At 41.8% G+C, this 14,554-nt stretch overlaps 1 protein-coding gene across 2 annotated transcripts in view; it reads right to left on the bottom strand.

Annotated features, from left to right (window-relative positions):
* The window catches only part of si:ch211-106a19.1 (PH_OSBP_ORP4 and Oxysterol_BP domain-containing protein), a 63,688-nt gene extending 50,066 nt beyond the window's left edge, over positions 1–13,622 (bottom strand). The window contains exons 1-2 of one of the 2 annotated variants that reach the window (XM_036143702.1): positions 12,871–13,622; positions 4,135–4,343 (exon numbers count right to left, since the gene is read on the bottom strand). In XM_036143702.1, the coding sequence (XP_035999595.1) occupies positions 4,135–4,343; positions 12,871–13,028 (367 nt within the window). In that variant the 5' untranslated portion in view covers positions 13,029–13,622. The remainder of the gene's footprint in view (positions 1–4,134; positions 4,344–12,870) is intronic. The other variant, XM_012863539.3, reaches the window with a different exon arrangement.
* Positions 13,623–14,554: the final 932 nt, after the last annotated feature.

The raw sequence follows: 14,554 nt of genomic DNA, 5'->3' as shown, positions 1-14,554 counted from the left end.
AATGGCTTACTGTGAGAGAGAAGGGGAAATAGGGAGAGAAAGAGGGAGGAGGCAGGAAGACCAGACAGCGAACTGTGAGAGGTTGGTGGGAAGAGAGAGGAAAAGTGGATGTGTGGAAGGCTGAAAAAAAAAGTCAGGACAAAGAGGGAGGGGTACGGAGTAGTGGAGAAATGATAAATGAAGTGTGCTTAAACATGTAAAGCTAATCAGAACTCACATTTTTGCTCTGTGAAATGTCTACATTTTCAGCACCATGGACAGTTCATACTGTTTTATTGTAAAAGGAGAAGCACAGAGGGGATTTGGGGAAAAAAAGGAAATAACGCAAGAAAGACGATAATTCATCATTAAAAACTCGAAATATTTGAAATGGTATCTAACTAGATCCAGTTAGCCACTTCAGTCTGCTGAAAGAAAACACTGAAAGGTTACCAGACTGCCCTGCTGATACTACAGAGAAGCTACCAAGCTCATGCTCAGATGCTTTCATGCCCTCTCTACCTCAGCTGCACAGTACGCCTCTGAAATCAGCCAGAGATGGAGAACCTGATTTGCTGAATGGTTCCTCCAATGACAAATTTCCATTTCTGACCCACCAAAACAGCTTTTTCCAAAACCTTCACCGTTAGCATAAACTTATGTCATCTGAGGCTCTAAATACATATAATTGTGTCACGCAGGCTTACAAACTCAAGCCACCAATGGAACAAGTTATTTCAAGGGCCGCAATCTCACTTCACATGCAAGTGCAAAAGCATGGCACGCATAGGAGGTCAAACCAAAGCGAGGGGAAACACTGCCCCCTGCTGAACCTGAGATTTATGATTTAGACTGTTTTAAAACGAAGAGTAGAAGCCTGAAAATACAGATGCCAAATACAGCTTTCAGAGGGGTTCTTTTATCTTACAAAAGGAAGAAAAAAAAGATCCGTGCCTAATCAACAAATCAGAAATTTTCCACATGATTGTTGGATGCAAAGAATATTGCAGCATGGCAAGGCAGAGCACAGCTAAAAGATTAAAAACCACAACATGATGGTAATGGAACAACAAGCCTTGTAACGGATTTCAATCTCTACCTTTTGCTTCCTCCTGACATCTATCCACAGTTTACACTCCGCTCACCTGAGGAAATCAATATGAGCTCTTTGTTCCGAAAGCAGAGAAGCAAGGGTAGGTCAATGAATGCTGACATTCTGGTGCTGATCCATGTCTAACACCACGGACAAAGAAAAACACGGTCTGACAGAGCCTTGACACATACTTGTTTAGCAATTCACTGTGATGTTAAGCCACCATTTCATTGGCTTTATAAGTAGATGCTTTCCACAGAAACTCTCTGTGGAAAGCATCTACCTCCAAAATTGTTTCCCACAGATAAATACGCTGTGGAATGAAAGAAAAAGAAAAAACACCACAAAGACCCGTCTATAACCTTTCTTTGGGCTCACTGACTCATAGCAGATACAGTGCATTGGGAAACGTAATCATACCCCTTGAACTTTTCCAAAATGTATCATGTTATATAAAAAAAATTCAAATGATTTTATGATTTTAAAAAGTTACCAATGATCATAAAGGACAAAAGTAACTTGTTGCTTCATCCTGTATTGAAAATAAGTCATATTCCAATACCAATATTTAAATTTAAAATAATGAAATACCATTTCATTTGAAATGTTATAATTTAACAACAAAATCTGCTATTTACATTTTCTACTGGGATTAAAGCTTCCCTTTCAATTAATTTCAAACCGTAGCTGACTTTTATTTGGCAATCCTGATAGTCAGAGAAAGTTGCTTCAAATCCATCTGACGGTTTCCTTGTTTTCAGCATATTTTATTTTAATCCTCATTTAACTGAGCTTGATTTAAGACCTACCTATGCAACCAGTTTTGGTAATAATTACGCACCAGGGCAACAATCCTATAATAAATATAACTGAAATGAACTAAGAAGTTAACCCTTTTAAAACGCCTATTCAAAAAAGTCCACACATAATTCTAAAATGACCCAATGCATTGAGCCAATCAATAGCCTAACCTTTTTAAATATACCAGCATTCCTCTGCAGCATACGTGGGTGAGCTTAAACTGCACTCACATTCTGGCTCAGTCTATATTTAGTGATCTGGCCTTCACACGGAGGCCAGAGGAATATATAGCTATCTCATTTACTGCACAACATTTTTTTTTACTGTAGACTAAAGCCGGGTAAATTCTGGGTTGATGCTGAGGTAAAACGCCCTCCAGACTTTTCCCACAGCCTTTGACCAAAAGAAATCTTGCTGCAAAAAGAGAATAGGTCCCCTTGAAAAGGAGATTGTCGTGTTGTCTGGACAAGACTGAATGGAAGCTCAGTTCTCCCAGTGGCATTGGCAGACTTCAGTTTGTTTTTTCAGTGTGGAGACACAGCTGCCCTCTCCTGGCTGACAATGGAATGTGAATACATTAAAGAAAATGGGCACAGTGGAAACAAAAGCTGGATTGAATGCCAAACATCTGAACACTGCAGATCAGTCACTGAACGTAAATGAATATATAGTAGTGCCCTGCAAAAGTAATCATACAACCACAATTTCTATGTATGAAGTTAGTGCTCAAACCGGGCTTAAAAACGATATAGAACCATGAAATGTTTTAAAATATTCAATAATAAGTCATGCAAAATGTTGCAGTTTTTCTGTTTATTTTTTCTATGGAATTTCCTAACTAGAATGATACTAAAAGTGCCTATAACGTTTTTTGCCTGTCATTAGGTGCTTAGTTTAAACTGGACATGAAAGTTGTAGTAGTTATTTTGAAATAACCAATTCCATTTAGTAGATAAAACCATCACAGAGTAGCCCATGCAAACCATCACGTAACATTTGTGGCCCTAAATGAGTTTTATTTAACTGGACTGAAAGCAAAAACAGCTCTCTGAATTGTTAAGGTCGCAGACCCATATCATACATGACCAATGAATCTTCCAATGGCAATATTATTGGTAAATATTGCTATGACAATATGGGTTGGGTTATATGCCTTTTTCCCTCTTTCCTCTCTTTTTCATTTGTACTTCCAACACCATGTGACTTTTGGGGCAATGTAACTTGTGAGCGGTGTAAACCTCTGCTGCAGCGAGACTCTCTCCGACTAGCTAAAAATTGCATTAGCATGAAAAAAGTTCAATACAATCGGAATGCAACAGCAAACAATTACTGCGCTTAAAACCCTAAAAATATTGCTCACACTGATAATGCGATGATATTTTCGTGATATATTGTGCAGCCTTACTCCAAACTAGATTTAGGCGTGAGCTTTAATTTGACCATTTTAACACATGAATATGCATTGATCATTCCCGTCTACTGCAGCTCTGGCTACATGTTTAGGGTTGTGGTTCTTTTGAAAGATGAACCTCCACCTCAGTCTTAAGTCTTTTACAGCCTCTAGCAGGTTTTGCTTCCAGGATTGCCCTGTGCTTAGTTCCATCAATCCTCCCATCAACACTGACCCACTTCCCTATAGCATCCCTCAGCATGATGATGCCATCACCATGTTTCACAGTAAGGATGGTGTGGCCAGGGTGATGTACAGCATTTAGCATGTAAGCTAAAAGGTTTAATTTTGGTCATGACTTGTGGCAAAATGCAAAAAGGACTTACTTTCAACAGCGGCTTTGTTTGTACCACTGTTACCTAAAAGGTGGATTTGCGGCATGCACAACATATTTGTCTTGTTGACAGATCCTCCCACCTGAGCTGTGGATCTCTAGAGCTCATTAAGAGTTCCCAAGTGCCTCCAGGCTGCCTCCCTGATTAATGGTCTCCCTGCCTGATGGCCATGTCTTGGTGTCTCGCAGTCGTTCCATTCAGTTTTGCATTTTTTTTGGATGATGGATTATACACACGGTTCTGTAAGATGTTCAGAGCTTGTGATAATAACCTAAAGCTGCGTTAAACTTCTCTACAACTTCTTCCCTGATCTGTCTGCTGTGACCCCTGGTCCATATAAAGATAATCCACTTTTGCAGGATAACTAAAACATTAATTTTAGATACTTTTGTAGTTTTATCTGTCGAATTAGGAAAATAAAATCAGGGTTGTTTAATGTGAATGCATAAGAGGCTGCTCATAACAGCCGTCCTTACCAGACTGGTCGTTCATCATGCGGATGGCTTTAGCCTTAGCCAGCTCCAGCGCAGTAACCCATCTCTGCCGCTCCACTTCAGTGCTCGCCTTCAGGTGGTAAGTGCGCCCGCCGCTGCTCAGGACAATGTTGCAGGCGTCCTCAGTGTCGATGTGTGCCGTGGCCAAGTTTATTGTCCCTCGACAGGTATGAGCCATCTCTGCCTGTGTCCTACAAAATAAAAATTAACAACGTTTAGAAGATATATCATGATATACTACACAGTTGGGTTATCCGGTCTTGAGCATGAATGAATCAAGATCAGCATTTGGATTTCAGTCTTTCCGTAAAAAAAAAAAAAGGCTGGGAGGGCAGCTGGCATTTCTACTTCTACAGAGCACAAGCAGGGAGGGAGAGGAACTAGAAATGCAGCAACCAGGTCATTTCACTGAACCAGAGTATAGAGCCTGGGAACGCCGACGGTATAAGAATGGTAAACTCGCAATAGTTTCCTTTAAACGCCCTTTACTGTAATTCACATAACACCGGCTCTCCCTCCTGCTGTTGAACTGCGGGTATCTGGATAGCCTCTGCTGCACCAACTGTGCACAGTCAGTGGGCCTTAGAAGTCTAGATAACAAGGCCATTGTGCAACTTCAGGCCTCCTTACCGAACACAACTGAACAATGAATAGAAGGTCTGTACAAAGAGAGAAGAGGGTGAGAGAGGTTAAAACGAGTGAACTGATACAGAGAGACAGAATCAAGTCAGTATGATAATATTTAATATATTATTAAACATTTGTAAGCACACACTTAATTGGTCTTTGACAGGGGCAGTGCACATAATTCCTTTCCTACACAATGGGCTGCTGAGCATAACAAAATGAAAGCATTAACGTAAAAAGGGAGAAATGTCAAAAGTTTGCTCATTTTGCAAACGCATGTATAAACAGAATTTGAATTAGACAAAGAAGAAAATAAAATGAAATAGCATTGTTCTGAAAAGAATCTTGAAAAGCAAACCAATATTTTATCAGGGTGAGTTCAATTAAGCTGCAGGGCAAACATGTACCATCATGTTCCTCGAACAGAACAGTCTCAGACCTCAAAATGAAGCCTGTCTTTGTTGCTAAACAGCATTACCGAGAAGATGCTGAAACTAACCGGAGCAGTGATTTCTAAATACTCGATGCCTTCCATCTAAAACATTTAGAGAAAAGAACTAGCAGCAGCTGAAAAGTCTGCTTCTAATTTTTTTGCAGGTTTGAAAATGAGGGTGGGATAACAAAACAACTGGAGCCACATTTCACATCCGATGTATTGCATTAAAGCTGAAATAAGAACGAGGACAAGGCAATGCTCTGCAGAACATTGCAAATAAAAGTGAAGTTGACACATCCTTTCTTGATCTGAAAAGCAGAGAGCATGTGGCTCCTTAGTCCCTTTATAATGGCTCTGGACCGAAACTAGGTCAAAATAATCAAAGGCTTCTTTAAATACAAAGTTATCAGAATGGCTGGTTTTAACTGTTTATTTTATGTTATCTACATTTAAATAGGTGAAATCCCACTAATATAGAAATGTCTTTACATTAAATCATATCAGAAATTGTTTAACCCTTTCATGCAATTTCTGCATGAAATCTACACAACAGAATCACACCAATTTTTTATTCAGTTTTTATGCAATTAGGATTTTATTTCCGTTAAAAAAAGGAATTAGCCTGCCAATTCCTGACTCAAGAAAAAAAAAAAACAATACTTCAAAAAACAAAATATGGTTCTTAAAAAAATAAACCACTGTATACAGTATATACAGTTATAAGTAAATATATACATATGCTGTATAATGATACACAACCTTAGAGTTACCAAAATGATCCCCACAAAATAAAACAAAAAAAAACAGATTTTTTTTTTTTAAATACTTTCTGCAAATTCGGACATTTGTCTTTTGATCATGTTTATAAAATAATGAGGTCTGGATCATTTTAAAATCACGAAATTTCATTTAAAACCAACCCAGTGAGTAAACGGTCGGTTGCAGCGACTCATGGTGACCCTGGTTCTACCTGGGAGGTTTCCTTCCCACTGGCAGGAATCCTGGCAGGATTGCTGCAATGACTCTGTGCAATTGGTAATTTACCAGTTTGAATCATTTTACTAATTCACCTTGATAGGTTCAATAATCCGGACTGAGCTGAGCTCTCATTTTACAATAAAATGAGACTGTATTGTGAATTATAATGGTCTGTGCTGACTGTGAATAGGATTGGATTCATTATAGCTGCATATGAATAAGATGTCTGTAAAGTGCCTTGAGGTGACATTTGTTGTCATTTGGTCCACTAAAACTACAAATATTGCTGCAGTTAATTTATTTAGAACAGGTAATGGCAGTGTTGAAAATAAAAGAGGTACAGCCTTTTTTAAAGCATGCAGCCATGCCATCATACGGACGTATCTATTTGAGTTCCCCCTGTCACAAGAAAAGCTTCCATCATCCTAATAAGGTTGCCACTGCCTTACTGAGTCAAAGGTTTAGAGTGTATTTATACATTCTGCCAGGCAGCGGCTTCTCTAAAGTCAAGTCTTGTTATCATGCCAACCGAGAACAATCGCTTCAGTGTCTCATTCCTCTGCTGGCACTTCGGTGCACATCGGTTCTGCAGACAAACACTGCACTGGGGCCATGCGAAGCAGAGCGGAGAGCGGGCCGGGCAGGGATCCTCAACAGTCCAGTTTGCAATTTCACCCGGCCGACCTCAGCTGTAAAGTCCTGGACGCTAAGTGGGTCAGCAAACGGAATATGCTGCTGATGAGTAAGAGGAGACGCATGCTGATCGCCGCTGCCCTGTGGGGAGGCCAGGCCATGCAAAGGCCACGAAGCTACACAGCCAACGAAAAAAGCTGGTTAACGGAGATAAGGAAACAAAGGGGCGTTAAGGCACTAGTAGGATGAGGAGGGGGAGGGAAGTGAGGAGGTAGGGGCTGAGGGGGGGGGGGGGGGGGGGGTCCTGCATGATGTGCTGCATCAAGAGAGCATCGATGTGCTTTTACCTGTCCGTTCCCTGTGCACACATCCTCATAAAACATAAATCCACCGATCTGGAGCATGTAATGACAGAACAACAACCGGTGAAGAACACAAGAAACACAGCCACAAGCATGAAAACACCGAGAGGGAGAGTACACGTGACCGAGTACCCTACACATGAAAGCACAGCTAGGTTTTAATGTGGCTGTAGGCCGTAACATTGCAACACTTGGAGGAAAATGTCAGAGGATAACATGCTGAAGATTAAAAAACAAACAAATATAAAACTTAAAAAAAAAAGCAGTGATGCTCCAGTTTGGACGGCCAGGCATGAGCTGCAGAAAATAACTGAAACAATGTCAAGTTAAAAATGTGCAGAGTCCCTGCTGCTGCCACATAAAAAAAAAAAACAACAACACTAAGACCACACGGACGGGCACCCAAACAGAGACACTTTGGCATGCACACCCTGTCGCCTGGTGCTAAGAGCAATGAATAGCCCATTAACCAGATTAGATCAGAACAGCGACAGTGCTTGCTCCAGTCACTCCAGATGAAACGCCTGTCCCGCAGACAGGAGTCAGGCCCAGATCAAACCTCCAGCTGGGCCCGAGGTCGGCTTGTTTACCACTCTGCCTCCTCCGAGCCCCCGCATCTTGAGTGAGCAAGCAGTAACACCATAACCTGAGTCTCCAAAAGGACCCAGGCAGCGGTGAACACCTGGTGAGCACTTTAAACCGATCCTCTCTGGTTTCCCTCCAGGCACTGGAGCAAAACGCACACGGCCAAGACTGCTATGAAAGACAAGACCAGGTGGTGTGATGTGGCAGCTCCAGTAGCACCTAAAAAGTTTTAATGTCCTACGATCCTCCATAATTCAGAGCTGGGTTTACATTAAGAAGTGACTAAGCTGTGCTGAGAGCATTAAATCTGACAAAAAAAAGTCAATTAAGGAATTAAACTAATAAATAAGAGCCCTGCGAAAGCAGAAGATCTTGTCATACGTCTTGTTCAGCATAATGAGGCTCTTTGTGTGATTTGAACCAAAAAAGATGCATGACACAAAGCTGACGTGGAGGAAAGAACGAGCAGGCTTGCGGTTTTCGGAGCCAAACGTAATGGAGCAGTCAATACCAGATGCAATTCAGAATCGCTGTTCAACTCATTACACTTTAGCTTGCTCAAGTGCTGAGTGCGTCGGCCCATTCACAGGCTCAGAGCTCAGAGCATTGATTGGAGCCGCAAGTTAAAGAGCCAAGCCGGTACGTCGACAAAAACAAGCTGTGGGAACTAAAGTGATTTCTTAAGCTACTGACGGGATTTCCAAAGGTGTGCAGATCACTGTGGAATTATTAGAAATAATAATAATAATAATAATAATAATAATAATAATAATAATAATAATAATAATAATAATAATAATAATAATAATAATAATAATAAAACACTGTCACTCAGACAAATGATCCTAACAAGCTGACCTCATTTGTCACAGTACAAACTGTAACACAAACTGAGAAAAGTGTGGTGATTAACTGCCCTCAGAAGTTGTCTGAATAGTAAATAGAGTCCACCGGTGTGGGATTTAACCTCGTTGTGAATACATACTGTTCTGTGAAAGCCTCAAGAGGTTTGTTAGAGTACATTAGTGAACAGCTTCGTTAAGACGGAGGAACAGAGCAGACTGGCAACGGACCAAGCTCTGGAGAAGTTTGGAAGCACGGTTAGGCTCAAAACTAAATCTAAATAAATTTGTGGCCAACTGTGAAACATTGTTCAGCCCACTGTTGTTGTTTTTTTTAAAGACAAGAGTACTCTACTTGGACAAAGCCTTCCACCTGAACTAAAAGACTGAGCAGGAAGAGCATTAAGCAGAGCCACCAAGTGGCCCATGGCAACTCTGAAGGTGCTGCAGAGGTTCACAGTGTAGATAGGAGAGCCTGTTGGAGAAAGCCATTGTTGAAAGAAGGTTAGAAAAAGTCACCGTTGTAGTTTGCCAGGCGTCATGCAGGAGAAACAGAAAAAAAAGAAGTAAAATGTAGCAATCTGGAGTAAATCCAAAGCAATGTGTGTGCTGGAAACCTAACATTGTACATTACTCTGAAACTTTACCATCATTAAACACGGTGGTGCCTTCATCATGCCGCAGGATGCTTTTCTTCAGCAGGCACAGGAAAGCTGGTCAGAACTAAATGAAAGATGGTTGAAGCTCAATACAAGGCAAATACCTGTTAGAAAACCTGTTAGAGGCTGCAAAAAAAACAAAAACTTCAGAATCGGTCCTTATATCAGGAAAACAGCTCTGAACACCCAGCCAGAGCTACAGTGGAAATGTTTAGATCAAAGCATGTTTATCTGTTAGAATGGTCCAGTCAAAGACCAGACAGAAACCCAAGACTCAATCTGTGAGAAGCCTTAATAATCCATGTTCAAAGACGCTTTCCATCCCATGTGACTGAGTCTGAGGTATTCGCTAAAGAGAATGGGCAAAGATTCTAGTCTCTGGGTGTGCAAAGCTGCTACAGACATAATCTGAAAGACTTTGAAGCGGAAAAAGACTTTGAATTGCAGCAAAAAGGGTGCTCTATTTTTTATGTTTGAAAAACATGTGTCATTAAATTTGCACATCACAACTATGCACCATTTTGTGTCGGTTTAATTCATAAAACACACTGAATCTTGTGGTTAAAACATAATGAAAAGTAACAGGTATCAATACCTTTGCGAGGCACTTTAAATGGCCAAGTTTGATCGTCAAGGTGCCTGAGAAGTATCTTACCCACTTGCATGCCCAAACCGTGGACTGATGCAAAAGGCCCTCTGTGAACATTTCTAATAATTAAAATTGGCTTAAAATATGTACATAAAACTATTTTCTCCTTCGCTGAGCATCAGTTAACTTTGCTCGTCTGTCAGGAATCTTGCCTGATTGATGAAAACTAGCATTTTAAGAAAATATATATGATTAACTGTCGTATTTAAAATCAAACATTTCATTCAGTTTTAGTACAAGGCCAGCAACTGCAAAAACAAAACATCATAAAGATTACAAGCTGCATCCTTATTTTTTTTTTTTTTACATCCAACATTTTTTGCCGGCATCTTAATCTAATCAAAAGGACAAAAATAGCAGAACGCACAGAATGAAAGGTTCATGTGGGAAGCAAAAAAAACACTTCTAACTTGACATTCAGTGAAAGCACATTAATTGACACGTTGTCACGTTTGTCTCCGTTTTCTTTCTTGCTCCGCTGACAGACAGTCAGCGCAGATAGTCGGGCGGAGAAGGCTCTCAGAGAGGCAAACAAAGGACCGGAGTCAGACACGCACACAATGCTGTCGTCCCAGGGACACATCGGTGGAGGGGACAACTTGTACGCCTCGGTGCGCCTGTGCTCAGATGTTGACGGGTTAGCTTTTCTTCAGCGGGGGCGGTCGCCGTATAACATAATGGACTATTAATGCCGGCAGAGGCAACAGGTGCCTTTCCTTTCACAGGACCTACAGGCAGGACTCGATGGCTGCACAACCTCTCAGCCAAATAACATGTTGATGACAACAAAAGCACAATTAGGCTGCTCAGGTGGCAAGACTTGCAATGGGATGAAATTGGTTTAATTAGATAGCTGCCTGTGCAACAGGAAGAAAGTATTTCTTGCTCAGCAGCAGCCCAGTGGAAGATGACACCTGAGCTTCAAATCTGCAAGGAGCGCAAACGGCTCGGTTATAAACAACTACTGACGAGGCAGTTACTCTTAAAGACTGTTTCCTTGTGTGTTAATATGTCACCAAGGTCACATCACTATTAGCTCTTTTTGGATTTGCACTTTAAACTTCCTGGTCACAGCTTTGGCCGACGGACCAAGGTTCCCTCCGCTGAGCTGCTGCTTCTTCATTCTGCTGCTGGGAACCATTTAATAAGGGAACTGGTCAACAGCCGTTGCAGATAATAAATCGGTTTCTCGCTTTGTGTAGATGTAAATGTTGGTTTCATCCGGTCAACTCATCCGGCCGACACTTTAGATGCTTTAAAACGGTGGCCGTTGTTGAAAAAGCTCCTATACGCTACAATGATCCAGGACAAACAGGGTTACCCAGAAAGGGATGAAGGCAGATTAAACGGTACTAAGTAAAAAAAAAAGCATCAAGCATATGTGATTGTATGACGTAAGCCTTTGCAAATGTTTGAAACACATTTTAGACTTTGTCAGCCCCAGAGGAATTTGACTCAGACGGAAAAGTCCGCTCTTTTGATTAGGATCTTCGTTATTTTCACCAGCAGCTTGTATTTACATCCACCTGATGATTTAACGGTTGTCTTATTAAAAGTCCATTTTAACAGGACAAACAGGAGCATTTTGTGCTGAATAAACCCTCGACTCCATGGATCTGACGTAACTTACCATCACCTCTTTGTCTCCATCTCCACCCAGCATCTACCTACCAACATCGAGACCTGCAGAAAGAGGACTCTCACACAAGAAGCAGCCAAGACACAGGTGTCTGTAGCATAAGTGATGTTAGGTAACAGGTAGCAGCTGTTGGAATGGCTTTAAGACAGAATGATACCGATAGCAACCACACACAGCCGTGTATCTTGTTACACTGAGCAAATGGAGTAGCTACTCTGGGTTAAGTGAGGTGAGGCATTACATGATTGAAACCTTTAGCTAATATGACTTTGTATTTAAAAAAAAAAAAGCCTCAGGAAAACAATAAATAAAAAGCACGCATCAAGCTTTTTACTAGCCGATATCTGTATTATTCCTGCGGAAAAATACGCCGGACATTAACAATTTTATTAATTTAACTGGGTTGGATAAAGTGATTTTAAATAACTAGCTGAATAAACCCCTGTAACCGTCACTGGAACATGGTCATGCTGTATAAATGTCCCCTAATTTTTGAAATCATCTTAGATTTGCTTTTAATTATCTTTATGTTGCCATGTGTTGTTGTTGTTTTTTGTTTCCTTTTAAAATCAAGTTTTTGTTTAATGCACTGTCTTAGTGAAGTACTTTGTGATTTAACGTGTAAAACGTGCCCTCTGTAACAAATATATTTACTGAATCATATTTCGGCTTTACCTTTTAACAGTTCGTTCAACAAGAAGCACACTTTACTTCCTGAATTGTTTTAATTAGGTCAAAGAATTCAAACAAATCAAAATTTCCTTAAAAAAAATATTTTACTAGCCTTAAAAATAAATAAATAAATAAATAAGAAAAATAATTTGAATCAGAAAATTGTAAATTAAAACCAAAAATCTATTAAAGTCTAAGTAGATGCAGCATGTTGTAGAATAGAACGTTTGCACATTTTTAAAAATAAACATATTCAACAAGTTGTTCTCGGCGCTCTTGACAGCTGCTGGCAGGAGGCTAACGGGCTAGCTTAGTTCGCTAGCTAACCTCTGGATCTCTGCGAACCTTATTTTTCTCACTTTGTCAGATTAAGTCAGGAGATGACACTGCGTCCTCTCCTGTCTGTTGTTCCAGGCTATCCACGGCCGACATACGTTCAGCCGAAAGGAGAGGGAAAAAAAACATTACGCCCTCAGCCTGCTGGAAGTAAACAGACTCCTGGCCGTTTGACAGCTAGCTTTAGCCCGCTGCTAGCCAGCTGAGGGAGCCAGCTGTCATGATGCGCCGACAGAAATATGACCCTCCGTGCCTTTTATACCCAGCACCCAAAACACACTGCCTCGGCGAACAGATTACCTGTAATAGGAAAGCAGGCCATTGCTAAGGACGAACCACCGCCGCTGGTACCCTTTCAGATAGTTGGTCCATTTAAACAGCCAGCCTTTGTAGGTGTCCGAGCCGGGAGCCGGGGCCGCGGTGGAAGCGGACGCCGAGCCCTTCCCTAGCTCGCTCATCCTCGGCTCCGCCGTGCGCCGAACGGGCGCAGGTTGACAAACCGGACCGAACCGGGCAGGGGACGGCGGAGACGGGGCCACTACGCCACTGCGGCTGTCGGGGCGAGGACGTCCGCGCAGACAGAGAGGTGGTCTCGGTCTGACAAGGCGAGAGCTACCGCCGCGGACCCCTTTCACATGACTCCGGGGGAAGGACGAGAAGTGATGCCAAGACACTTTGCCGGTGCAGCCCGCCGCGGATCCAGGACACAGGAGCCGGACAGAGCAGAGCAGAGGAGGGATGTCCCTACGAGCTTTCCCCGTTGCCGGTTGACGCTGTGCCCGTAAGAGCCGTTATCACCATGGCGACTGATCCACGCCGCTGGAGGAGGAGAGCGGAGCGACCCTCCGGTGCTCGCTGTCCGAGCGCCGCTGGCTGAATGGAGCCGAGTCCGCTTCCAGCAGCCGGTCCGGCGCGCGCGTCACAGCCGTGCCACGTGACGGCGTTATCTACACATTCCTAAACATTTGGCACGCGTGAGGTCAGACGTGGTCCTGTGGACGTTTCACGACGCTCTTCGGGGATAACGCACAGTTTGTTTAACGAGTGCCAGCATTCACTGACATGATTGTATGCGCTTATCTTCTGGCCTCCTGCCATTAGACATTTGAATGCACAGCAGAACGGGATCATGCGCGGTCACGTTTTGTCTTATTGGTCTACTGGCAGTGTGTCGGTCAGAAGCTTACATACACTCATCTTGGACATGCATATGTTTTTGTTTGTTGCTGGCCAGTGCGATCAACAGGTTTTATTTTGTTTTTGCTTTTTGTTTTCTTTTAAAAAGGAAAGGTCATGTCTTGTTGTGTAATTATTTGCAGTCATCAAAAAATGTCATTACAGTAACACATAATGACAATAAATATTGAAGTTTTTAATCATGCGTTTGAGCCCCTTTTTTATTTTGCTGGATGGAATAAATATACATCATGAAAGTCAAGGATTAAAAAAAGCAACCAAGGATTACGTACACACCCTTGAATTTGAATTTACTATTCCAGTGCAATGTGCTTCCCTCTGCAATGTCCTCTGTCTCTGTAATGCTTTGTTTCCTCTGTTTGTTTTGTTCGTGTACAGCACTTTGAATCGTCTTATCACTGAAAAGGGCTTTATAAATGTTGGAACACCCAGTTCTTTCTAGATTTAAATCATCTGACCAAACCATTCCCGTATGATGAAATGACATTCAGGATGTTCAAGAACAACCCAACATCTTTCCTGTAACATCTTTCTCACCAACAACACCAGTTTAACACCAACATAGACTGAGAGATCCCTGATCAAGACAGAGGCGCTGCTCAATAAGCAATACCTTCAAGCTTGACTGCCCAGATGTACAAGCGTGTGTGTGCGTAGAAAGTCTGAGACAGACAGGAAGAGAAAGAGAAAATTGAAAATGGGGCACACCCAGTTTAAATAAATTGGCAAATCAGTAGAGTGAGACAAATATGCACCTGTATAATTGTGTATAAAAAATGGTAAAAAC

Source organism: Fundulus heteroclitus, chromosome 12 (assembly GCF_011125445.2).
Source record: "Fundulus heteroclitus isolate FHET01 chromosome 12, MU-UCD_Fhet_4.1, whole genome shotgun sequence".
Taxonomy (NCBI): Eukaryota; Metazoa; Chordata; class Actinopteri; order Cyprinodontiformes; family Fundulidae; genus Fundulus; species Fundulus heteroclitus.
This window is presented reverse-complemented; position numbering and strand designations above follow the sequence as displayed.